Here is a 26,749-nt window from a genome sequence, read left to right on the forward strand (position 1 = left end):
CTCAGAAACTGCATACATTAAAACTGATCATTACCAATAAAACAATGAATTCTTACGCTATTCTTAACATAATCACCAAACTAATTTCTATGTGTCAATACTGATTTTCATTTTCAGCAACTATCACAATACAAACTGCACGTTAAGACGACGTTATTATAAACTGCAAAATACCCTGGAAACACAAGTTAAAATGCAGACAATAGAATACCCTGCCTCCGTGGAGACACGAATTTTTTTTTTTGTAAAAGCCGTGCGCGTTCTCGTTTCAACGCGTGGCAGTTCACGAGCGAGACACTGATGATTCCGGGGGCTGGGGGCGACGCGAGCGTCGCAGACTGGACCAGAGGAGACAAAATATCAGCGGTTAGCTGGGGTCCAGCACGGAGACGCCTCGGTGAGAGACTTTAATACTTTGTCAGATTAAGTTCAAGTTCTGTAAACATTTTAACTTTATACTTAAGAAGTGGAACCAAAATAGCCTTCTTCATTATGTATCTGCGTTTTGTAGCTGATTTTCCAAAATTACCAGAGAAGACCGGAGAGGGGGAGACCGCAAACGGTGTCTTCGCTTCTAGCCGGTTAGCTAGTTGGCTAAGCTAATCAGATTGTTATCTTTCATCCAGCGATCCAGGTCCACTGAGCATACTTTAATTATATTTTTGTTTTATTCTGGAGTCTCTTAGATATTGTTCTGGATGTGATGTGGCGAGCGTAACCGTTGGTTTCTAGCGAGCAAATCTGATTTGGCACGGCGTCTTCAGGTAATGCCTGCGCTGGAGAAGGAAACTTAGACACTTTCATGCTTTTCAGCCACAATACTGTTTCTGTGCATGTTACTAACCACGTAGGACCGGGCGGTATTAAGCAGAACGCCCCAAATTGTGCTTAATTTATTTTACGTTTCTACCGAACTTGCTGGGGTAGATTTGCTTCCTTTGTCCGAAACAAAGGTCTAACCAGCTAGTTGGAAATAATAAAAAACGTCCGTCTGTTAAGATGGACAGATTTTTACGTTTTATTTAAGGTTAAGAATGAAATATGCACCCAGTGTTTACTCCGTTGCGCCGTTACTGGACGGAGATGCCTTTCTCTCGGATGTTGACACGTGGAGCGCGGGGTTTAAATGCTTCATTCATTTTACTGGCATAAAGAACGTGCAGCGGAGTTTAACTGACAACTGATTTTAGTCGTATTCTGTAGTTGCCACCGCCATAATTTTAACTTTGCCTTGACCTAGACTGCTTACTGCGCCGGTATGTACACGGGTCTGTTGATCGTGTCTGCTTCGCTCTGGTGCATGAAAGTGACTGTTTTCATGCGGAGGATTTGAGGTGGCTTGTAATTATAAGTTGGATCCTGGATAGGACACATTTAATGAGGCCTTGCCTTATCCAATCGCCACTATTCCATTATTGTAAAGCAGCTCTTTGCAGCTGATTTGCTATTTGGAGTGCGGGTAAATCAATGTTCACTTCGGACTTTCTGCTGGGTCACGTGGGTTTCGTAATGGGGTGAGACCAGGTTATGTGCCCTGATGTTTTTGTTAAGGACAATAGGCTTATTTTATTTTTTAAACTAGATACTTTGTCATATGCTATCTTATTTAGTTGTGTTGACGTTGTCTTTCAAGAATGCTGGGTGGAGGATCGGGATTTTAGGTCAGTGTTATAATCCAAAATTAACCTGGTAAAAGTGTGGCTAAAGGCTTGCGTTGCTACAAAGGTTAATTGTCGCCATAGCGGTACAAGTCATGCTAGGGGTTTTATATATGTTTTCTAAATGCTTTTCTCAGGCACCTGTTTTATTCTAGTTTCTGCAGATGTAGTAATCGGAAATATGGTAGTTTCAGGATTAACTTGCAAGTAGGACCGAGATGTACTTTAAGCGGTTATCGAATGCTGTGGTCACAAGACAGCTGATAGTTTTGAGATATTTGATCGAACTAGTTTTACCAGCATGAATGACTTCTTGACTGCAATTTAACGAAAAGGAAGTACAATTAGTGTGATTATTGACCATAAATACCTTAATCAACAACTGTGCATGTCAGTACATGATTCCCCCTCGTCATTTATCCTGCAATCTCTTGGGACAGTGCAGATTCTTTACTGGTACCCAGCTGTCATTTACTATTCTTGTGAGCTCAATGGTTTCATAAAGGATGTATGCAGTTTGAAGGCAGTTTGATTGGAAATGTCTAAATAGCTCAGTTAAGGCATGTTTAATTTAATTGAAATGGCAATAACAAAGCACACTTTAGGTCTTAAATCGAGTTTCACCATGGGTGTCATTATGAGTGTTGTGTTTTCTCTGTATGTCTGTCTAGCTATTTGGTTCCCCTGGGATACTTTGTGGGAAAGGGAGACTTAATTGAAAAACACCGTGCCTAGGAAAGCATGGCTTATTTGCTAAGGGAGGTGGTGTGTTGCTGGGCTTCCAAATCCCAATGGAGTTCTAGACTGGTGTGTCAGTATGGGTCCTGCATTATTATTATAGGGTACAAATAAAAATGAGTGTTGTAATTAATTAAGCCATTTTGGAAAATGTATTTTAAGTAAAAATGATATTTTCCTTGGTTATACATGTAGTTGTCATTGTCGAATTTGGGATATATGCTTCTTTTCTCAAAGTAATGTAGTTATGCAAAGTCCAGATTAACTTGCGCACAATGCTTTTTTCTCACTGGCCTTTAACATATAAGCAGTATGTTGTCTCTTTCAATAGTGTTGTAATCATGGCTTAAGACTGTATTAGAAGAATTGTGTTTTTCCTTACCTGCTGAACTGCAGAGGTACTAGTTGAGTTTTAGAACAGCTGGTCACTGTACAATCATTGGTTGTAGGTATGCTGGTTTGTAGTCAAGTTTAACTGCAGATCAACTCCAGGTGCCTTGGCTTTTAAGTAATCATACATCTTGTTCTAGGGTGTCTTCAAGCCAAACAGAGATGTTTGCCTTAGGGTATACAAGTGTTTATTTTAAGCAAACTTGCAGAAGAAGCCGACTGGCACATGAACGTGCCCCAGAAACTGAAACTATTGCAATCTATGAGAATTAAAATATGCTCTTTTTTCCAATTCATCCCAATGTTTAAATGGTAAATAATGGGTTGTTAGTAATTTATGGTGCATGATGTACTTATGCTTTAATTGTACAACTGATTTTTTTGGCAGTATCAAGGGAAAACTGTGTACAGGGTGGGCAAAAAGTAGCTATGCAGTTTTTATTTTACAAAGTAGAGGCCAGCGTTGAATTAGGCGACGTGACAGTGTTTACTTGCCACTACTTTCACCCATCTTGACACTTGAGGACTTTTTTTTTGGGTGTGTAGCCAAGGAGACAATTTTTGAGAGGAAGGCCCACACAGTGAATGAATTGAGGGAGTTCATCTCGCAAGCATTTGTGGACATTGAGGCTAACCAGGGTGTGTGTAGCTAAAGTGTGTCACAGTGTCAGGGAGAGACTCCAGGAATGTTTCAGCATTGATGGAGGACATGTGGAACACCTAAAAAAGGCATTGTAAAGATAATATGATAGTTTGATTTACTAATGAATGCAAGCTAAACATCGTAGCACAGATTGTGTTTTTAGAAGACAGAGACTAAACATGATCTAATCAGTAATGGGGGAAAAAAACTGCATACCTACTTTAAAAAATAACTTTGTAAAATAGAAACTTTACTAAATAAAACAGAACTATTACTTTGTAAAATAAAAATTGTATACTCCTTTTTGACCCACCCTGTATGCATTTCTCTATATTGCCCAGAGATTGAAAGCTGCCCGGCTTTTGTGTATTGTAATTCAATGACTATTCCAGAACATATCCTTTATAAACAATGCTAAAAAAAAACGAAAAACTGTTCATTCTTAACATTTTAAAAATCAGTATTTGTAGCCGTGCCTGCATTATATGAAAATTGATATTGTGGACCTGTATATTTTATATTTCTTTATCAACTATGAAGTATTGTGACTTGCATTATGGGTGCCTTAACTGCAACAAAAATGTATTATTTTTTTTCTTTCTCCAGACATCTGGTTTCCGCAGACATCTGGCTTCCTATTCCAACATGTTTTCTGAATGTGTAATGCAATTTAGTAATTGTAGACCAAGAGAATGAATTACTAGCAAATACCCATGAAGCCCTTTTGTCAAACCTCTTAAAAAATATCCAGCTCTGCTGTTGGGCTTAGTGATTTTTTTTTTTGTCCCCTTCCATGTCTTCCAGATTGCATTTTTTTTCTTAGCGTTTCTTTGAGGAGAAAAGTGGTGCCGTTCAGGCTTGTGAGTTTGGATGGGCTGTTTGCCTCTAGAGGAGACTGACCTGATTCATCTTCCTGCTCTCCTCCCCACCCCTCCATTGCCCAGCCTCCAGCATCTGTAATGTGAGCCTTTCCTGGCATCTTCTAGAAGACAAACCAAGGCAGAAACAAGATTTTTTTTAATACCCAAGAAAAGTGTGCTTCAAGACGTGTCCGTCGGTTGTCTTTGGGAAGACGTGTGGCTGTGCGTGAACCACACACACACACCCCCACTCAATCTCACGTCCGGGGCTCCTGGAGGAACAGCTGCTGTTCGATTCCTCTGGAGCCGACAGCCTCTTCCTCTTGGTGAGAGTCTGATTTACAACATGGCCAAAAAACACAGCCCCAAGGGTAAGTCATCTTTTTAGTTTTCTTGAGACAAAAAAGGTCCTTATGATTTCTGTTTTGCAGTGGAAAGTCAGGTTAATTTGTACATGAATAGTTAATTTGTTTAGCAACTTTGTGTTTCTTTCCGTACCTTTAGCATTTGAATATGAAACATTGATAAGGCGTAAAAGCAGGTGGGGCAGGGGTAATGTAAAAAGTGCTTTTCAAGGAAGGGTTTTCCTTGCAGGGTTTGTCGTTTTTTGCTATGGGTAAGAGTGCCTTGAATGCATCCTTTTGAATAATTTGGGAAGTAAAGATGCGACCTGTTTTCTTTTAAGCTTCCCCTGAACTGCTTCTGTGGCATGGATATGTAGTTATTTATTTTTCCACTTTCGCCGTTCTCTCACTCCTTTAGCTAATGCAGGGTTTAAATGAGGCCATAGGAAATATCTGGGGTTCCAAGTCAGTGTTTCATCCTTGCTTATTTTTTTTCTGCATCAAGTAGACTTTTCACACATTTCCTTTTTTTGTCACTGAGACATGGACTGGAGTATCTCTTACTGTACAGGAATATGTTTGTATGGCCTTGACATGGAAATGGAAGGGTTTGGTTTTATGGTGCTGGTGGGGGGGTGGGGGCATGCATGCTACTTTGAGTGCTGTGTGCACAGAATGCAGGGCAGTGTGGGAGAGGAGCTGAAGCAGCAAGTGCCAAAAAAAATTGGGATGCATCTGGTCTACCGGGGTCCGCACAGATGTCTTCCTTAAGTAACGAGACCCCCTCTGTTTCAATGTGTGTTTTAAACAAAAGAGTTGTCAAGGGGGTGTATTACAAGGAGGCCCAAGGTGACACAGCTTCACTGGTTCTTGAATGTTCCTCAGAACACCTTGCCTCATACACAAATTCATACTAATTTTTGCTGTCAGTGTGACTGCCTGTAATACTTATGGCCAGTGTTTGCACTCCATCAGGGACCCATTAATGTATTTCGCCTTCTGTTTTGTAATTTTAGTCGTTTGTCTAGGATCAGCCACGTTTACCACATCTACCTTTTGCATGACCGTGTAATATGCATTGAAATGGGCATGTCTTAAGTTGTACAGCCACTCCTTATGTATGACCTGTTGTTTTTATGGTTGCCGTCCGTCTTTTGTTCTTTGGAAGGTCCCTTTAAGCATCACTAATCTATTTAGCATTAAAAGCTTAGCATAAGGCAGCACGCACAGCTGGGATGGGCCGTGGATGGACAGACTGAACATTTTTGAATATGCAGAATAATGTGTATCTAACACGGGTCCCTTCTTTACCTTTGTAGTATGTGCAACAGAGGGTCCCCTGTTCAGTCCAGTTGCTCATGCTTATAAAAGGTTTTCCAATAGGTTGGGAAGAAAGTCTTTGAATCCCGCAGTCATACAGTCTAGAAAATCAGGCCTCTCAGGTGTCAGTGTAATTTATGTGTATATGATATACACATCGTAGCCTGTCTCTATTTAATTTGTTTTCTGAAGGTTTGCTCCCTCATGTTCATTAAGTATCTCACTTGTGTGGTTGTTTATTTAAGAACTGCCTTGTGTCGGTGCATACCTGTGAGTGACTGTCCGAAAGATGAGGCGCATCAGAAATGTTGCCAGTGTAATTCTGTTCTGCTTCTGTACTACAAAATGTTAGTGTCTCTCCACAGTGCTGAACTTCTCGCTTGTTCCCCCATGAACAGATACCTCAGATGTGGTGTTTGATACGCACTCCAAAATGGTGATGTCACAAGGAGGCACGTTTGGGAGAATGAAGGAAAAGGTAAGATCTGGCCTGCTGACGTGCACGAACAGATCTCAAGATAGTCTAAGTGTGTAGCATCTGGGAGGAGCCATAACTAGGTGCAACAAGAATTTGATCTTAACCTCCCCTGAGAGAGAGAGACTGTCAGTGTGTTTTTGCATCTCAGAAAACATTGTGACTTCTCAGTATTTTCTGCAAGGACTGGAGAGTTTTAAGAAGGAGGTTCCTCTCGCCTGCTCTAGCGCTGCATTTCTTTAAATCTGCAGATAAATGCTGTCCGAGCTGTGGTCCCCAACAGGAGCAACAACGAGATTGTCCTGGTGTTGCAGCATTTTGAGAATTGTGTGGATCATGCTGTGCAGGCCTTCGTGGAAGGTGCGGGTGATGCGGGTGTCCTCATTCATTGTTGTTGCCTGCAAAGTGTTTTGAATGTATGAATTTTGGTGTTGCTCTTTCCTTGCAGTCCTCTGGAATATGTACCACATTTCAGTCTTTAAAAATCAACTTTTGAATGGCTTAGATTGTTTAGAACAACTTCTTTATTAACAAACTTTTATTCTGTCTGTCATTTTCTCTCTCTGCTTCAGGAAGTGCTGCTGAAATCCTGAAAGAATGGAATGTAACAGGAAAGAAAAAGGTGTGTGTGTCTGTCAGACGAAGATGCAGCCTGCACTGTAAATTAAAGCTGCATCAGAGCTTCGAAGTGGGTGCTATATTTGCGTGTTGTTTTGATGTGCAGCCTAAGAAGAAAAAGAAACCAAAACCGCAGACGGGGAGTCAGACGGATTCCGTCCAGGCCGAATGCACGTCTCCGTCTGACGGCAAGGATGCGGTGAATGGTCTCCACGGCAACGGCTCCGGGCTTGACGGAGACTCTGCAGACTCCCTCAGCGAGCAACTCGATTCCGCCTCTCTGGACACGGTTGAGCTGGACTGCAGGTCCGCCGTGTCTGAGCTCACAGAACCGGCTGCAGGTAGTGATGGCTGCCCATGGCGAGAAGCTGTGGAGGAGCTCACCTCTGTTTTGGCTTTTTGATTGTGATGGCTCATGTAAAAGATTAAGGGCTTAATCGAGTTAACTGTAATAACACTGAGTGTTGGGTTTTCTGAGATTGTTTCCTTGTCTTTTATGGGGAAACCGACATTTTCTACTTCTCTTCCTACATTTTTTTTTTTGTATATTGTGTCAAGGCACAGGTATGGATTTCAAACGCATTGCACCAAACCCAGCCTCTGGAGGTGGCCAGGGAGGTCAGCGAGGCAAAGCTGTGCTGAGGCCTTCAGGAAGCAAGGCCCGATTCACAGCAGGCTGCAGTGTCCAGCCAGCATCCTCATCTGCCCCTCCCTCTGCGGAGAATGGTCAGAATGCCAGCGCCGTCAACAAAAAAATCGGTAAAAACACAGTCTGTCGCCTGGACCTCTATGATAATGTACCACAAGCTGGGCCACACTAGGAGTTTCCGCGTGCAAGGAACCAGGCGTCAGGTGGTCTGATTCCTTTGATTTAGTTGGCTGTCTCTTAACGTGTAACGTGTCCTCCCCTCCTCCAGCACCAAACATCGACAAGTCTGTGAAGGATCTGCATCGCTGCACGGCATCACTCACTCGTTACAGGGTTGTGGTGAAGGATGAGATGGACTCTTCCATCAAGAGGATGAAGCAGACCTTCTCTGAGCTGCAGAGCTGGTGTGTGAGCATCTGTGGCCCGCGTGAGGCAGAACTATGCTGTTATGTTTCAGCCATTGTTCAAAATGCTTAGTCGGTGAATTATATATGCATAGTATTAGTACTTAGTAAATTTAATGGTAAATTCCGTTGAAAATTTCTAAACCAGGGTTCTTCTAATCTGGATCTCGATTCCAAATCCGGGCCGTGTTTTCAGTTCTCCCAAATAGTTTGTTTAATAATTCCTGATTCTGATTGGCCAGAGGCTTCACACCTGGCTCACAGGTAAAGGAAGGCTGGAAAACCAGCAGTGCTCGGACCTTGAGGACCAGAATTTGAATAGCCCTGGTATAAACCCTGAGATTTAGTTTGCATCCAAAGGAAATTATATTGCATGCTTGTTCAATGAAGAATTTAATATCCTCCTTTGACATGCTCGACACATTTCAGTTTTGTGGAAACAAATCCTCCTGATCTTAATGTAAACTACTGCAGGGATACATGCAGGAATTTGTATCCTGTCAGCTGATTCTTGCCACTTCACCATTTGATACTAGTAAGATCTTATAAATCCTCCCCAGTTCCTCTTCCTGATTCTGGATGAATCTTTGGGGCGGTGAAAGATAGAGGATTTATGCATGGTAGGAATCATGTGGAACTGCTAGCTATTTGCTATGAACGATGTACCCAATGTCAAAGCCCTAAGCAGCAAAATGACTAGTGTCATGTAGACTCGTACCACCACAGAATAGCAAAGACGTGTAGAGGAAATCTGATATTTTCCATCTGCAATGAATGGTATCTGTGTACTCTGTCCAACTTCAGTCGTGGTATTCCTGAAGACGCTGCCTCTGGGACTGTTAAAACAGTGTCTTTCAATTGGAAAACAGTTCAATCCCCAGCTGTAACTCTGATCAGAGTGGATGGGTCATACCACAGGCCTGGGTCACATAGTTTACGTTACAGTGGCACTTTAAGTTCTGAATGACTGCTAGCAAGGCTGGCGATCTGCCTAGCAGTGAGGCTACTTCAGTTGGCAGTCTGAGTGAATGAGTGATGTCTTGACCATAACACTGCACACGGCCCTAATCTCCCCCATTCTTGCATTATGTATTTTCCAGCTGTGCTGGTACTTATTAGTTTGCAGACCTGTGTTGCATCTGGATGCCGTTTTATCCAGCGCTAGGTCACTGAAGGCCATGCCTTGCCTTTCTTCTTCCCTTTGTATAGTCTTATGGACAGAGAGGTGGCCCTGCTGGCGGAAATGGACAAAGTCAAAGCAGAAGCCAGTGAGTATGAGGCGGAGTGAAGCTGAACGTTTGCGTGTCGCCATGCATTGGAGCTGCCTAAGGGCGCGTGCGCACGTTTGCATGTGCGCGCATGTCCGTGCGCGTACAGAAAGGGGCTGTTCTCTCCCCCCCCCCGCGGTGACCCTTTGCCTGGCCGTGGAGGGGGCACCGCTTCTCAGGTGTCCAGGGAGGAATGAATGCTGCCTTTGTTCAGCTGTGGGGGGAGGCAGTCATGGTAATCCTTTCTGGATCTCCTGAACTTTCTGGAGCTGGAAGGACTTGACCCAGGGATATTAATGGGGGCTAAAACGATACTTATTAATGGATAATTTTAAGTTTATTATATACTTTTAAAATGATGAATACAAAAATGATTACATCCAATATTTGATATCTCCTCGGTCTTAGGTTAGGGTTCATTGTCACCTTTTGCAGCCTGTATTCTTATTACCTACAAAAGGCTGACAGAACTGAAAGCTAACTGTTGTTTTTGCGGAGGCCTGCTTTGGGATGGTGCAGTGATGCCGTTGCTGGGGGTAAATACCGCCGCAGTAATGGACGTGGCAGTCTGACCCTCTGCTTTTCAGTGGCTATACTGGACGCCCGGCAGAAGAAAGCGGAGGATCTCCGGCGACTGTCAGAACAATCATCCTCCATGACGGAGGACCAGCTTGGTGAACTCCGCGCGGACATCAAGGTCAGTCTTTCGAACGCCAGTTTGTTTACGGTAAAACATGTTTCCGGCAAAATACTTTGGGGTGGTGTCAGCCAAGACTAATTTCCGCTCTACTCTTGTATTCATAAGAGTAATAGCGTCTTTATTATTGTTTATTTAATCTGTTTTCTCATTTGCTGTTCTTCACTTGTTGGAAATATGACTTAAGTAAATTTGTCTATGCTCATCATGCCTTGGTTTGAATCTGCTAGGACATGACTAGTTATGCAAGCTGTACATTCCTGTGCCCGCAGCACTTTGTGAGTGAGCGGAAGTACGACGAGGACCTGGGAAAGGCCGTCAAATTTACCCACGATCTGGAGTCTCTCAGAAAGAGTATCATGAGCTTTGGACAAGGTGCGTTATTCTCGTCTGAGAATAGACCCGTATGTCATATCCTATCGCTTAGTTTTTAAATTGGAATTATTATGAAATCAGACTGGTTTTCTGGGTTGTACCTAGGCCTGGACGATATGGCAAAAATTTATATCACGATATATTTCCTAATTTTGGTCGATACGATATAATTCCGATATCGATATGGACAATATTAAAAAGCCTCAGGAAAAAACTGCCGAGGACACGCACAATGGTTGTCTGCAAACTGAATTTGCAAAGTCTATAATACCTCCAGGCTCCTCCTATTAAAATTATATAATTTTTTTTTAAAATAAAAACAGTACAAAAAAAAAAAGGTTCACTTTTTATTTGTATTTAGCCTTTACAAACAAGAAATGTGAAATAAACTATCAAATAAATAAAACTCTCAGACTCAGCTTATTAACAATAATATATTTCCATTTAAACTAGAACAGGCTGATTATTCATATACAGTCGAACCCGGTTATGTCGCCGGCCTAGGGGGTTGCCAAAAAGCGTCGAGATAACCGATGATCGAGATAACCGAAAACCAATATGGCAGCAATATATTAGCATGTGCTTGAAATGTATTTATGTGCGTTAATAACTGAGAATGTACATGCACGGGTTTTTGGCATTGCAGCGATTTGTTTGACGCGATCGGCATGCTATAAATATGTACATACATCGGGGCCGGTTCTAGACATGCATATATGAGGGGGCAGACAGAAATGTGAAGGGGGCACATAGTGGTGACAAAGGCGGGAAAGGGGTGGGGTGGTGCTCTGGATAACTGTTTTTGTCATGTAATTGGATTGCACTTTGTCAGGCCTCTGCCCTAAGACCTGTCCAACTTGGGTGTCCCACCTGAAGGCTAAGCTTCTGCTGGTGTAGCTCTTAGGGTCACTGAGGCACGCAAAGCCCCTGACCACAGTAAGGTGGCAATCCCTCAGGGGGAAAACTGAAAAGTAAAACAAAAAATAAAATAAAATATTCCTCATCAGATTGAAAACAAGACATTTACCTTAATTGGATGGCCTATATCAAACATATTTGAACCCAACAAAACACTTTTCACTATTGCCAATATTACCAAAACTAAAAAGGGTAGGCTAAGTTATGAAAAAGAAAAAATCAATTCACCGAGTCTTGAAATATAAAACTGAAAAATAGGATCGGTCAGGGTTCATTTCACTACATGTTGTACTTGTTATAACTATGTATGTGACGAATAAAGAATCTTGAAATCACAACGAACAAGTCGCTCAATGAGAATGAATGACGTAACCGACTGGCTAAGCTGCTTCTAGCGCCAAGGTGGTTCAAATGGTACGATCCACACTAGGGGTGTCTAAAATCGTTTTACATAAAATTTTCCTACAAGGTGAGGTTCTTTCTTAAAAAAAAAAAAAACAACAAGAAAAATGTTAATACCCCCCCCCCCCAAACTGCTATTTTTGTCTATTTGGGGGGGGTCTTGATCGGGGGGTACTGGGGGGTACAGTACCCCCCGATCAAGACCCCCCCAAATAGACAAAAATAATTCGAACCATGATCTCACTAGTCACTATGATTTTGACGAGAGAGATTGCTGTTTCCTCCAAACCTTCCGCAATCACGCAGCTCATTTCGCTTTGCCCTGCCTACTGAGAAACTGGCTCATTTGCATACTAACAGTGATTGGATGTTTAGCTGGGGGGAGGGTGAGTGGGGGATCTGCCGAGTGCTGCGTGAGGCCGCGCACAAACAGAACGCGGAGGGAAAGAGCGAACAAGAAGTAAAACTTATCATCCCGTTTGTGCCTTTTTCAGTGGATTTTTCAGCTACTGTAGTAAATCTTGTCCATATTCAGTTTGTGGGTAATTATTATTTTCTTCCTCAACTTCTAAAAGTTTGATTTAAGGGGGCAGGACGTTTGCTTAAGGGGGCGTTGCCCCAGCGTAGAGCCGGCCCCGACATACATGTTGGCTAACAAAAGGCATACCACCAACTAACAGCAGAGATTTACCAGTATACAATAAAAACCACCGTCGTTTCTTGATACAAACCTTTAATTATATTCTCCAACATTGAAAACACAAAGATCGCTCACAAAATCACGAAAAACCTGCGGGGTGTACTGTAGTTCGTTTTCACAAAAAGCTAACCAGTGTCAAAATTAAATTCACGAGTCATTTCCCTCTGACGCAGCTCTGAAAAGTATCATACACGTGGTTACTATGGTTTCTTTACAAAGTCTAAAATGCTTTGTTGCTTTTGCTTTTAACAGTCTGCTTGAAAACAAATGCTTCAATATTATTTATGCTGTCTAAAAAAGTTTTACCTGGATCACGTTTCACAGCTGCGTTGTTCAGCAAATTACCATGCAAATGCGATTTGAATACGCGCTGTTTAGCACTTGTGATACATTTTTAAAAGCCGGTGAATATATATAATATTCAAATGTATATCGAAATATCGGAAATGTGTTTAAAAATCGTATCACCGTTATCGAAAAAAATTATATCGCGATATATATTGATATCGAATTATTGTCCAGCCCTAGTTGTACCCAAAGTTGTGCCCAGCATTTGTGTTTGTAGAGTGTAGAGCGGCTGTGGTTCTTTAAGCATCTGCAGTATCTGGTTTGTGAAATGCTGACTGACTGCCTCCACCCCCGTTTCAGTGTACCACCCCCAGACAGGCTACTCCAGCCGCTCGCTCTGCAGTTCAGCCTCGTCCCCTCTGGTCGGATCAGCCAAACCAGGGATGCAGGTCCTTCCTCATGGCTCGGCCCAGCCGCTCAGGCCGGTAAGCCCGCCTCCGTCTCTGGGACAGTCCCTGGTGACTTTAAAGAAACGGACATCCGGCTTTTTCATTATAAGCCTCTGATTAAGTGCAGGGACTCTGCTGTCTTTGAAAACATTGCGACCTTCTCAGTCGTTGGTTTTTATTGCTTATTATGATGACTGAGCATCATCTGATTTGGGGGGGTGTGACAAAATAAACCTGGGGTAAGTGAGGCTATTCTTCGTCAGAGCACTGTGCTCTGTTCATTTATGATCCAAGATGCTACTCGGCTTTTATCCAAGCGTGGTAGCCAGAGTGCATTTTCATGCTCCAGTGTGATGAGGTGGTGGGGACCTTCTGAGGCTGAGTAAGGTCATTAAGAAAGTAGGTTCCATTTTTGGCTGGAGTTTGGATTCTTTAGAAGCCACGGTGCAGTGCATAATGGAGAGGGAAAACCAGGCCTATCATGCAGAACCCCCCCAGCCCCCGCCACTCAGTTCCCGTGCATCGTTACAGCGATTCACTAAGTGGCTCCTTCCCCCAGGTTGTACAGCCAAACTTCTGGAGATCGTTTAACAGCGCTGCACTCAAGGACGTCTTGAAACGGTGTCCAGTGTGTTTGTCACTTCTCTGGCACTGTTGGTTGGGTCTCTTGCTTTTAGAAGATTGCTCATGTAATTTCACCGTTGGGTTAATGCAGTGCATCTCCTGCCTCATTTCTCAGGCTCATCAAAGCGGCGTTCGGCCAGCCCAGGGTCTGGCTCAGCAGCCCGGGGCCCAAAGCATGAATGGTGGGCCACACCTAGACCGGAACCTCAGTCGGCCTCACTACCGCAACCAGAACAATCGTGGGCAAATGGCAGCCCCCGACAGTGCCTCTCATCCTGCCCCGCTCACCCTCGGCGCCAGGAACGGTTTGGTGCATACCGCCACATCTGTGCCCCGGCATTTCAACACCACTCCAAACGGGCTCCCCCAAAGACGGCCACGGGAACACCGCCCTTGACATCAACCTCCACTCAAATTCACATTAGGCCTGATGAAGAATCACAGTTACGTTTAATCCATTTTTTGTATGTGTGTGTGTGTGTTCGCTCTATCGTCACGTTAAGGTTTACTTTGAATCTCCCTTTGCTTCGCTGTGGTCCTCCTTCGTCTAGCTGTAGTCGATCTGCAGTCTGTCCCGTGACAGCTAGCACGTTTCTGTTGGCACTAGCAGTTTCCTAAACGTCTCTATTTCATGTTTGCTTCATTTTCTGGGGCAGGATGCCTTCCCCTGTCAGCTCTTGATTCTAGTCAACAGCTGTTGAGCACTGCAAGGCTGTGTGGGGAAGCTCTGCTTTTCTGGAGGATATATACAGATTATATGATATGGGGTGGGGGGTTTACCCCCCGGGGTGGAAATGCATGGAGGGTAACTTTGTAGCAGTGTAATCACACTCTGTATCCTTTTAGTTTTTTACTTTTAAATTTCCTCTCTGTGTTTGAGGTGGCTAATGTTTATGCAAGAAGCAGAAGTCTATGAGGTGCCAGTTATTCATATCTAATGGCAAATCTGATATGACCAGGAAATGCTGAAGGAAGTATTTCCAGGACGGCTGCGTGTTGCATGAACTCGTATTGGACACAGCTTTCTTTTTATGGAACCACTGCACCTCTACGGTTTAAAATATATTTGTGCTCCATCAATAATTACTGTTAATGTACTGATACCTTTAATACTTTTTAATTAATGTAATTGGTTACTGTATTCTTATTCTGAGCACATCGTGGAAGGCTTAATTGGAGACAATCCTTGGGCATGTTTGAAGCAGGATGATCTATGTTTCTACCATATTTGTGTTTCCTCTTTGGAAAGGTCCACCTTCTCCTACTTATGAGTCTTGTAAACGCATTTCTGCATTTCACTCAAAATCAGTTATTTTGAAGTGTGCACTATTGTATATCCTATATGATATTGCCTTTTGTACTTAGCAAAAAAACCTTTTTTGTGATTATAGCCTTGTATCAAAATTTCATAGCTTAGATTAGAAGATGGCTAATTACTTGACTCCTGATTGTCCATCAGATGTTGCCGCTAATCATCTTTGGACAGGATGCCAGCATGGCAGAAGCAGAAGCTTGATGTTGGGGCCAGGTGACTTTTCAGAGTTTCACATTTTACTTGAGCATACCGAAGTAAAATGGAGGATGGAATGGCGTTTGTGATAAGGGTTTTCTGCCCCTATGCCTCAGTGTCGTTTTGGGACAAATGCATTTTGAAAAATTATGATTCTTCATTTGTGAAATGTCTGCAGACTGAGCGAGGAGTCTGAGTATCTGGGATTGCGGGTGTCCTGGTTAAAGAGCAAGATCCAGGCATTTAATGACTTCTTAGGCACAGCCATGAGTAGTGTGCCTGCCTGCAGGGAGAATGACGACCTCGTTGAGAGATTCACATACCTCAGCAGCAACATTCATGTCTCTGGTGACTTCCTATGAGGTCAGACGGATTGGAAGAGCATGGGGGGTCATGAGGTCGCTGGATAGGGGTGTGTGGCACTCCTGATGTCTTTGCAAGAGGACGAAGGTCCAAGTCTTTAGAGTTCTGGTGCTCTCTGACTTGCTGTATGGCTGTGAGACATGGACGCTGTCCAGTGAGCTGAGACAAAGACCGGACTCCTTTGGTACTGTGTCTCTTCAGAGAATCCGCTGGTTTGACTTTGAGTCGAACGAGCGGCTGCTAGATGAGTCCCGAATGAGGCACATTACCTGCACAGTGAGGTAGGGTCAGTTACGGCACTACGGCCATGTGGCGCGTTTTCTTGAGGGTGATCCGGCTCGCAGGGATCATTGCTGAGGACCCAAGCGACTGGACCAGGCCGAGGGGACGCCCACGTAACACCTGGCTGCGGCAGATAGAGGGCCATTTCAAGAGGGTGGGACTGGACCGTGTGTCTGCCTGGGGGGTCGTCACCCAGGATCCCGAGGAGTTTCGCTGTGTGGTGGGTGTGGCAACGCGCTGCATCAGTGCATACTCCCCAACCTGACCTGACCTGTAGACAATGAATAGTATCCCATTAAATTAATGTAAATATCAGTAGTTTTTCTTATGGTTTTGAATATTATTTACTTTATTACAAAGCCAAAATGTACTATGTGAACTATTGTATTATAATGTTCAAGATGTAACAATTAGACTAAAGTTAAAGTGGAGTTTGGTTTAAACAAATTCATATTTAGCACAAAATTTTTTTGACATTCTGTAAGAATGACACGAGTGAATTCACTTGTCATTGGGTTTGGCTGTAACTTGCATGTCAGTGAATTTTATTGTATGTTGGTTCTGAACCTGTCCAGATGGTAACTACTTCTGATTATGCTCTTGGCTCCTTATGTGTAAAACTGTAGGCTTGCAAATATGCAAACAATGACCTTATTTGTGGGTAGCAATGGCTTGGGCTCTAGATATGCAGTCAGAGGATGTCCTGTTTAGCATTCATTGGATTTTAACAACTTTATGATGTGGATGTGTAGGTGGTAAGGTGTTCTGGACTGATTTTAACTTGATTCTGAAGCTCGACCATTTCAGTAGACATGGCTTGTCTGGTTTTTGCTGCCCCTTTAGCCTTACCTCCTATTTCTCAGTGGATTCGTCCTGTTTCCTGCTGCGTCCTTTCAAATGCTGGACTAGTGGATGGGTGTGTACGTATCAAGCTGCTGCACCAAATGTTTGGACTTTATTTCCTTTCAAAGTTATACGTGCTCATTCTATGCCTTAGAGTCACTTTAAAAGGTGCTTGTTGTCTGCATTGCTACATCAAACTGGATGAGAGGTTGGTTTTAAAATAAAACCTGTAGTAGACTTTGCTCAATTAGGCCATACATTTCTGTTAAGGAAAGCCATTCTCCAAAGAAACCAAGTTCAGTCTGAGTTACTGCCTTTGTGAGCAGTTTTCACTTTCATTTATTTTCATATGAACTTTTTTTCTAAAGGACAAATTGTGTAATGAGTACAGTAGAATTAGTGTTTGGTAAATCAAATCTCTTTTCAAATATTAAATATAAATATGTTTTTCCTTGAATTGCTTTGTATGTATGATATTTCTTTGAAAATGTACATAAGCTACACCAACAAGGGGCTTAGTCAACCTGGACTGTTTTTGTATCTACAGTAGATATTTGTGTAGATTCCCCTCACTTGAGCGGTTTAACACACCCCACTTCTTGGGTGAACATCTGTTGTGTTTCCAGACCGGCCTCTTGGAGACAGAGCGTTACACGTGAAGTGCCTTGGTCTTCTCATTTCACTCCTTACTCCCTCTATACGAAATATGGACCAAAGAAACTTCCCCCCCACCACCACCTGACCTCAAAGCTCAATTATGAGCTACAAGCACACCCTCTCTGACCTGCTTCATTTATTATAAATAAAACTCTTCGCAAATAAAACACTAGACTCTTGAATCTTTGTTGGTCTGGAAATGCCCACACTCATTTGTTGAGCCATTTCTGCTAGGGAAGGAGCCCTGTTTCACATGCAGCATCTTGGCTGTGTGTGTGTGGCTTCTGGCTGCTCTGGAGTTTTTTAATCCTGGCCTTCCTGAAATCGCAGCTGTCAGCTGTTTACACAGCAGTTAGCGCAGCAGTGCTGGAGTGCAACACTTTAATGTATTAATATCCATATAAACTTTGCTGAGAAATTGGCTTTGACTACTATGTCAAGCAGCATGCCTACCTCACTTAACCTCAACACATTGTATTAGGAGACAGAACATCCAATTCCTGGAGTTAATTTTTCCAAAATGATGTCCCCTTGCATCTGGTGCTTTATTTACACAGCTGAGTGCTTTTTGCTGGAGAGGGTCAGATACCGAAAGTTGCTTTGCGTAAGTTTTAGATAAACATGCGAGTGCTTGGAAAACATCCGGACTTGAACTGTGGTTGAGGTAGCAGCACGTTTGTAATGATATGATTCTCTTTGGAGTTTGCTGCAACTTTTATTAATAAAAGAACAAAATGCACTGAAACATTGCATTCTACCCTGCATCAAAATTCTTCAAACATCAAATAGATTTTCTCGAATGCTCAGTCTTTAAGCGGCAATACGAACTGGTACTTGTGCTTTGATGGAAACCAAGCACCCCTCCACAGAAGGTTTCATGACTACTTATCGCTGAAAACTTAGAGAAGTGAAAGCAAAGTTTCTTAAAAGGCAGTTTCACTATGGAGTCAGTCAAGCTCACAGTAACACTAAGATGGAGTATAACTTATGGTCAGATTACTCATTTTGTTACACTTCTGAATAAATAGTTAAAACATTACAAAAATAGAATATCCTGAACTGTAATTGTGAAGAATCTGTTGGATGAACTGGTCCAATCGCAGCTGGTGGTGATTTCTGCCCATGTCTTCTTTCTGGTGTGGTCAGCATACGTTACAAATTAGCACCAAGGCCAACTGGCGAAAACTTGCTTCAAATGGTTTGGAACAATTCTCAAAGTGATGAACATAACAATTAAACACATTCACAACTTCCAGCACTTGAATAAATAGTACAAGTTACAGTATTATTCTTTATTTTCGTAAAGATGGCAACAAAAATGGACTTGAGATCTCACACAACGTTTGTTTTCCGGTATCCAAAAGCCCTGCATTGGCTGCAGAGGTGGGGGCTCTTACTCTAACCCAAGTGTTTTCTATAGGCACTGAGGGGGGAAAAAGCTCAGAGTTAATTTGTTTAAAATGTAATCTATGCGGTTAAGTCCTTGAATTGGGGCTAATCAAGAGCCTGAAATGCAGCTTGGAGTTCCAGAAGCATCCGTCCGCAGCGCTGCGGCCCTGCAGTTGCCTTCAGCACTGCAGTAGGGTATTCTGATTTCTGCCATGGTCCTTTGGCATTTCCAAAGCCAGACAGACGCCTCTGGCTTTTTCAGAGTCCTGGGTCCGGTTTAGGCATGAAGACACAGCTCCACATGCCTCACAGCCATGGACACCCTGTCTGCGCAGGTTCACTGCTGGCTCATCTTGGCTGCCTCTGCTTTGATGAGGGATATCAGCTCCTGGTTGATGAGGAAGACGAACCTGAGACCTGCAATCTGGGCAGAGAGGAGCAAGATGTTCAGTTTTTTTGATGAGTCATGTCTGAACACCATCTAAAGCATGATTTGGAAAGCAGTGACGAAGGTGGCCAGATATGGACCTTTTCAGGTAACGCTGTCCTATCTGTCACATTCAAATCAAACCTATATTTGTCACATATACAATTATACTCCATGCAATGTGTTTTGCAAAATGCTTGGTTGCCTGACTCCAAGACTTAGGTAACAGGAGACACTAAACAACAAACCTTACACAATAATCATTAATAACCATAGTGTTCAATAAGCAGTAAAGTGACGAGTGGTAGTACAAGTGTCAAGTAAGTTAGTATTAACACATGTAAATTGTACAGTGGGAGTACTTAAGGGGCTGGACATATATAGTTGAGTTGACTGTAGCAGGACATTGGTCAAACATTAAATCCTAGACAGTGTCCTCATAAAAGCCATTAAACCAGGGGTGGTTGTGTAGAAGCTTGTTAATATTTGGAAGGCCAGCCTGAAATCCCAGAAACGTCACAAGCATTGGCACAAAATGAAATGAACATTAAATGAAATTGCAATTATTATATTTTATTGATTCCCGTGGGAAAATTCTCTTTTCTCCAACCGTGTCTTGCTCTCCATAGGTGAGCAAGCTCAACAGCGAAGGGCAGCCACCCATAGCAGCACCCAGGGACCTGAGGGTTAAGGGCCTTGATGCATGCCTTCCCCAGTAAGCAAGGACCAAGTCAGACCCTTGGTTATGTGAGCACCCAGGTACCTGAAGCTGCCCACACCCTCCACTAAAGCACCATTGGTACTGAAGTGGTGGTAGCCCCTCTGCTGTAGTGATGGGCAAATGAAGCTCCATGAACCATTTGCTGTATTTTTTGACCCCACTAGATGGCGCTCTTGGCTTGCTTTGAGCCATGCTTTGAGCCCTTTTTTGAACAAACAGCACCATCTAGTGGAGTCAAAAATACATCAAATGGTTCTTAAGTATCATTTTGCCCATCACTACTCTGCTGTTTCCTCCCAAAATCCACAATCAACTCCTCAGTCATGATTTCAAAAAGGGACATTATCCTGATGCCAAAATAACAGTTCTGTCACCTCCAAGATAGGCCTACTTGTTGTAACCGGGGATCAGGCCTAACACAGTTGTGTCATCAGCAAACTTGACAATGTTCTATCAATTCTATCTGCTCGCTTCTATCCATCCTCCTCCACCCCCAGCAGGTGCCTCTCTGCGCCTCACCTCCACCACAGAGTTATTGTTGAGTTTCCACTTGTTCCCAGACAACACTGGTCTGCCGTCGATGTAAAACGGCCTCCGGCCCTCGTTGGCGATGAAGAAGTCACCGTTGTTTTTCAGCTTGATGATCCCTGCAGGACACAGAATGTAAGCATTCGGAGGGGGGGGGGGGGGGGACACAAAGGGAACAAATAAGGTCACATCTTCACAAAACTGCAGTCATAAGTTTGGTGACACCTGTCAGTTCACCAAGGACAAAACACTCAAAACTATAATTCAAAAATGTAAAAAATATTTAATGCTAACCAATACTGAAACAGACTGTTGTTGCCGCTGACTTTTGCTTCAAACAATGATAGGTATTAGAATAAAAATAGTAACTAATTACCTTGCTTAAAGAAGTTTTTCTTAAATCAAAGGCAGCTCAAATATAAGTTAAATCTAAAAGTCAAATATGACACAATAATTCTCTACCCTCAAAGTATGGTACCTCCCAGTGAGAATTCCTGGATCAACAGAACCCCAGGGAAATCAAGCAGTACACGAGAGCATGGGGGAAAATGAGGTTCACGGCACCTTGTTTCCTGGAGATCTTCCATGCAGGTCCCTCCAGAGACAGATCAACATCTATCTGCTTGTCCTTTGTGGCACGACCCAATGTTATCTGCAGAAACAGGGCCCAGACAATCCAAGACGTGCTCCAGATGCCTTAAGGGTTAGACACAGAGAACGAGGCATGCCACTCACCTCCCGGGACCGCATTAGGTAGCGCACCATGCGTCCACGCAACGCTGCAAGGGTTTGGTTGTCAAAATCAGGGGAGTTCATCCCTGGAAACAGCAGAAAATGCTAACATTGTGAAAAAATGAACGAGACTTATTTTTAATAATAAAAAACCCATTACAATGCTTGACAAAGCTTTTAATGCCACACCCATTTTATACAACACTAAACTATAAACATTCATGCTAGCACCATATAATTCCATGCAATACTTATAAGTAAAGAATTTATTAAGACCTAAGTCCAAACACCCAACTACAGAGTAACAACTTGTGTTTCAACCGATATCACCTACAGCCCGCAACGGTAAGGATAGGTCATCCAAGCCTCTCACCCGTGATGCTGTCCACCAGCACCTGCCAGCGCGGAAGCTCCTGCTCCAGCTGCCTGATCTCCCTCTTCTGGTGCCTGTCGGAGATCATTAACTCTGCAGGAAAGAGGGGGCTGTGCTTAGTGAGGGCGTCCGGCGGGATTTACAAACGCAGCCGAAAACAGGCTGCGCTCTCACGCGTCACGACGGAGATGCTCACCATGTTCTAATACCTCATCTCTGCTATCTCTGCAAAAGAAGGAGACGGGCACCATTAAACAGGGAACTGCGGAGGTCCGAGTCCAGCACTACGGCGCATTTCGGGTTTGGACTCACTTGAGCTTAGCCTCGTCCACTAACTGCTCCGCGTCTGAGAAGTTGAGCACCTGGTCCCCTTTTGGCAGGGGCTGAACTGCAAAGCACAACCCAGTTCACAGCACCGTTAAAAATCCTAGCCACTGTTACCGTGGTAACAAACTGAGCCCAGGGACCAATGGCGGTGCAGTGATGCAACACGCCTAACAGAACTCACCACTCTGGTCCTCCAGAAGGTAGTACTGTTTGAGGAGCTGCCAGTGCAGCATGAGACTCTTGGGGGTCCGCGAGGGGTAAAACACACCTGGGTGCTTATTCAACAGTTCCTGGAAGACTTCCTGCTTGGGCTGACTGTTCTGTTGGTGCATACATAACAGCAACAAACACTGATACGCTCAGCGAGTCAAGGATGGTGTGTTTACATTTCCTTGGCTGATTACCGAAAAGAACGAGAAACATTCACCTGCAATGTCACCAGGTAATGCTTAGTCAGTGAGGAGATTTAGGGGAGAAACATTTTAATATGACAGACCAATGAGGACAAACACCATGACCTCAAAACCAGTGAGCAGAACAATATTTATTTATCATTACCGGTATGACGTCCTTTGTGACTCACCGAGCTGATCTTGGCCAACAGCGCCTCCTCTGCCTGGCTGAAGAGCGCTTTGCTTTGGATGGACGCTATGGCCTCTGGGTGGAGCTGTCGCATAGCCTGCCATGCCAATCTGCTCGGGGACAGACAGAAGAGGATTTCAATAGTCACCGTGTTAAAACGTGCATTTCACAGTAACGCAAGACGTAATATGCGGAAATCTAAACCTTCAATGTACATGTAGTAGTATGAAGGCAAACACCATAACCGATTTGTACTATGACTAGATAGCACTCAGTTGGCTGACAAACAAGAAAACGAGATACTGCAAGACCAAGGGACTAAAAGGATAACTTGGAGACAGACTAGAAAGAGAATGAAAAGCAGACAAGTTAAAGGGTGTTTTCTTACTTTGAAATAACAGGGTCGTACAACAGGGCATACCACCGCTCCTGGATCTCCCGTAAGGTGAACCGACAGCTAAACTTAACCCCCAGGTGGACTGAGGTCAAATCTGTAGTCTAAACACATTGAGAAGTTTGCATATCACTACTGAGAAGTGGTTATATCAAGAGTCACCACATTTATTTCTGCGATAGACTACAGCTGACAGCGTTAAAATGACTTTTAAACGTGCAATGGTTTTCAGACAATGGTTTTCTTGAGACTCTCGGTCAGAAGTCAAACATTCTGTTACAGGCCCAACCTGAAGCACGGCATTAATGAGCAGGAGGTCATCTGCTGGCTTCCAGCGCCCTAGATCCTTAGTGATCTGCAGAGGCTGTTTGCTCTTCTTCACCCTCTTGGTCATAGGAGGAGGTGTGACCACCATGGTTAGGGGTGCTGCTAGGGTTGAGCTAGATTTCGAAACCTAGGAAGGGAAACGAGCAACACTGCTCACATGCCTTAAGGCCACTTCATACTTCACTTTTCTGCATGTGCTCTTGGCCTGCGGACGGTCGTGCGCATGGCAGCTTGTGTTCACACTACATTTGGCTGAGGATAGTCGCAGTCGGTGCATGCATACGGCAATAATATTCCACCAGACCAAGAAAAGGCAGATGTACTGTAACAAACACAAATAAAAGCAGTGTAGTGAAATGGAGAAACCTTTTTGAACAGTTAAAAAGCCTTTAGCCTAGGCTAGGGGACATGACATGTAAATTTCATAGCGAAAAATTAGATATGCAGGTATGTCCCTCCTGATACAGCTGCTCACCATAACTACAACAACTATTTTTCCTGTATTTTCTTGTCATTGACTGCTGCTCTGTGAAAGTTGGTGCTGCCACCTACTGGAAATACCTAGTCGATTATCTTGCACATGCGTATTCGACATGCGCGGACTCACACGATATCCGCTACATCAAAAAATTTGGGCTACAGGCGCACAGACCACAGCTGTCTGCAGTTGGCTACAGGTGATGAATTTTACTCAAATCCCCCTGTGCGACTGAAAGCACATGCAGAAAATCGAAGTATGAATTGGCCTTTAGTCTCTTTCTTTCTGCTCTTGTTCAGCTGTAATGTTCTTATTCTTTAACTGGACTAATGGCTGATACCTTCTTCTTCTCCCCGGAGGAAGGCTCACTCCCTGAGCAGCGAGTGGGCTCAATCAAGGGAGGGCCCTTCACTCTGCTGGACGACTTGGCCAAGCTACTCTCCACGAGCTCATCATCAAACTTCTTTCGCTTGATGGACCTGAGGGACCAAACGGATTTGAACTGGCAGTCGCAAAAAAAAAACTGCACAGATCAATTCCTTCTAATTTTCTTTATGTACTGGCTATTTGATTTTAATACACAAATGCCTTACTTATACCACAAGTAGCAGACAGTCCTGGATCATAATGAAATGGTACATCAGATATTTTTGTTATAATCAGACAGACCTGGAGGAACTCCTGCGTTTAGGGACTCCCCCACTGAAGGCTTGAGTGGCTGTTCTTTTGATATCTTTACCACCTGCAGACTCCTCGTCTTCTGAACGGCTCTGCGCGGTTGTGCTCCCTACTGTTGTACCCCCAGCTGCTGCCTCTGGAACCCCTCCCTGCATGTCTAAAAAAAAAATTATACAAGAGATGCGATCTACAGCATTTTTTTAAACAAATATTTTTTTCTCTTTTCCAGGTTTTAGTATACATGAACATCATAGAAAACCTTGTGTGACCAAGGTCCAAACATCATATTTAACAACTAACTTTGGCTTAATAAATATTTGATCCGTTTGAAATTATGAAAATGTTGGGTAAACCAGAACGAACAACAATAAAAGGACGGGACTGGATCAAAGTAAACGTCGTCAATAATATGTCGGAAAAATAATATACCTCAGCGGCCGTCCATAAAACACAGCGTGTTAAACATTAACCAGAAGCTTATTACAAATTATTTTGTATTCAATTTTTGGTTTACTATCTAGTTCATAATTCATGCATACCTTTGTCCATAACCCCAGGCGCAACCGATCGTTTACACAGCCAAGCAGAACATTCAGGACGATTCGCTTTCAGTTACGTTCCTTCAACAACAGAAATCTCCAACCTAAACACAACGTTTACACTATAAATGAAGCGTGCAACAAGCCAGCTAACCAAGTTAATTTTGAGAAAATTCTACTTAACTTAGCCAACTTCCAGGAAAACAAGTCAGCCTGGGTACACAGCGGTGTATATACTGATAATTCTCAAAATAAATATGTACAAATACAACGCAAATGCATTTCAATATTGCTCACCGTATATTACCTATGTCCATTTACCATGGCTAGCTAGCTAGCTATTGTGTCTTCTTCTTTATTTTACTTTCCTTACCTTATTGCGAAATGCTGATAGGTTCAGGCAGTGGTCCTATGGTTGTTTTTTATTTCGTGTCCCTTAAAAAATAAACTTAATCTCTCATTTAACTTTAAACTCCACCTATCTCAAATCATTTGTTGACAATAACGTAAAATTCAGCACAAACCTCCCATTATCCACATCCGGAAACTTCTGGAAGTGACGCAAAGTTCCCGTCGTCCTCTTTGATATCCGAGACGCAAAATGAGGATAAAAGGACATGCACACTGCCACCATTTGTTTCGGAGGGAAATAGGCGCGTTCTAAGATCTTTCTTGGAGCGTTATGGGACGTAGAGGATGCCGTAGACACGGTACATACATTGCAATAATACTGTATATATAATACAACTAATGTGACTTATAATTAATGTTACTTTGGAAATCGGTAATTTTCAACATCTTTCAGTTATTGTTTTATGTCTTCAACTTCAATTTCCTCTTCATGATATATTCTAAATTCGTATTATCTTCTTTTGGCATTCATTGAAATACTACGTAAAATTATCCAAAAAGTAAGCTGGGAAACATGCTGATAATTCTCTGAAGCACCAGCTGAGAGAACATATTTTTACCTTGACTTCGTTTTGCCATGTTTTATATCTTTATACCTTGATAAAATAATCACTTTTACACTGGTCCAGTGCATATCAATTACCTCGATTACATTATACATTTCCAAATATCTTTTTCTATCCTCCAGTATTCTCTGGTGGCTTTTGTAGGCCTATTAACGTTTAAATGATTTAACTCTTGACCAAGGACCATTACATTTTCCTTTGAATATAGCGACCCCTGTTGACCTATTGCTACCGAATGGAGCCACATATGCACATATGCATTTTTGAATAGTATATTATTCAAAAATCGGCACCATTTTTTTTTAAGTTTAAAATTAAGCTTTGCCTTCAACTGACTTTGTACTCAAATCGGGTAGCAAACGCCTGGAAGGTAAAACAACAAACAAACAAACAAAAAAACAATAATAATAATTGTTATTATTCGTCACAATAAATAGATTCATTAATTAACAAAGAACGAATTAAAAAAAATACATACAAATGTTGCATATATAAATACTATAATTCTGGTAAGGCATGGATCTTACATATATATTTTCCTGCACTTTTACAGCTTCACTTTTAAAAGTCCATTTTTACCAGAAACCAATTCAGAGAATCTGGGATTTGCATTGTCGCTAAGTAACTGGGGAAATGTGTCTGTTGATTTTAGTACCAGTCTACAAGACAATTCAGTTTTAACGTAGGTCTATTTATCATTTGTCATTTATATCAATCTTTTGTTGGGTTATGCGGTTCCTATTCAATTAATTTTCCTTCATGCACAAAGTGAGCTCTTTTGAAATGAAAGGCAATTACTTCC

The 26,749-nt window shown here is 42.7% G+C and overlaps 2 protein-coding genes across 5 annotated transcripts; one reads left to right on the forward strand and one right to left on the reverse strand.

Annotated features, from left to right (window-relative positions):
• The first annotated feature begins 278 nt into the window (after window positions 1–278).
• On the forward strand, window positions 279–17,275 carry LOC111853947 (spermatogenesis-associated serine-rich protein 2-like). Of its 2 annotated transcripts, none has more exons than XM_023831425.2 (13): window positions 279–397; window positions 4,234–4,660; window positions 6,352–6,431; window positions 6,680–6,788; window positions 7,001–7,050; window positions 7,153–7,387; window positions 7,605–7,805; window positions 7,964–8,099; window positions 9,309–9,367; window positions 9,955–10,064; window positions 10,337–10,439; window positions 13,108–13,232; window positions 13,936–17,275. In XM_023831425.2, the coding sequence occupies exons 2-13, from the start codon at window positions 4,636–4,638 to the stop codon at window positions 14,215–14,217; spliced, it is 1,515 nt and encodes a 504-aa protein (XP_023687193.1). In that variant the 5' UTR covers window positions 279–397; window positions 4,234–4,635; the 3' UTR covers window positions 14,218–17,275. The 2 variants fall into 2 exon arrangements, with proteins under 2 accessions (XP_023687193.1, XP_023687184.1); XM_023831416.2 differs by having other exon boundaries at window positions 292–397; window positions 4,374–4,660.
• A 1,477-nt stretch (window positions 17,276–18,752) lies between these two features.
• On the reverse strand, window positions 18,753–25,537 carry mcrs1 (microspherule protein 1). Of its 3 annotated transcripts, none has more exons than XM_023831283.2 (15): window positions 25,344–25,537; window positions 24,971–25,074; window positions 24,423–24,588; window positions 24,094–24,232; window positions 23,238–23,402; window positions 22,943–23,052; window positions 22,556–22,664; window positions 22,154–22,292; window positions 21,958–22,033; window positions 21,842–21,870; window positions 21,646–21,738; window positions 21,276–21,358; window positions 21,105–21,192; window positions 20,532–20,659; window positions 18,753–19,288 (listed from the first exon to the last, which is right to left on the reverse strand). In XM_023831283.2, the coding sequence occupies exons 2-15, from the start codon at window positions 24,978–24,980 to the stop codon at window positions 19,202–19,204; spliced, it is 1,422 nt and encodes a 473-aa protein (XP_023687051.1). In that variant the 5' UTR covers window positions 24,981–25,074; window positions 25,344–25,537; the 3' UTR covers window positions 18,753–19,201. The 3 variants fall into 3 exon arrangements, with proteins under 3 accessions (XP_023687051.1, XP_072571487.1, XP_023687055.1); XM_072715386.1 differs by having other exon boundaries at window positions 25,495–25,536; XM_023831287.2 differs by lacking the exon at window positions 24,971–25,074.
• Window positions 25,538–26,749: the final 1,212 nt, after the last annotated feature.

This window comes from Paramormyrops kingsleyae, chromosome 8 (genome assembly GCF_048594095.1).
Source record: "Paramormyrops kingsleyae isolate MSU_618 chromosome 8, PKINGS_0.4, whole genome shotgun sequence".
In the NCBI taxonomy this organism is placed as follows: domain Eukaryota; kingdom Metazoa; phylum Chordata; class Actinopteri; order Osteoglossiformes; family Mormyridae; genus Paramormyrops; species Paramormyrops kingsleyae.

What these genes read in the sequence shown, in the direction of transcription:
- LOC111853947 (XM_023831425.2), top strand. Translation starts at nt 4,636, where the DNA reads ATGGCCAAAAAACACAGCCCCAAGG. An exon ending in TTGGGAGAATGAAGGAAAAG is followed by an intron (nt 6,432 to 6,679) that starts GTAAGATCTGGC and finishes TTAAATCTGCAG; the next exon opens with ATAAATGCTGTCCGAGCTGT. An exon ending in TTCTCTGAGCTGCAGAGCTG is followed by an intron (nt 8,100 to 9,308) that starts GTGTGTGAGCAT and finishes CCCTTTGTATAG; the next exon opens with TCTTATGGACAGAGAGGTGG.
- mcrs1 (XM_023831283.2), bottom strand. An exon ending in AGATGAGGTATTAGAACATG is followed by an intron (nt 21,739 to 21,841) that starts GTGAGCATCTCC and finishes TCTTTCCTGCAG; the next exon opens with AGTTAATGATCTCCGACAGG. An exon ending in GAAGATCTCCAGGAAACAAG is followed by an intron (nt 20,660 to 21,104) that starts GTGCCGTGAACC and finishes TGTGTCCTGCAG; the next exon opens with GGATCATCAAGCTGAAAAAC.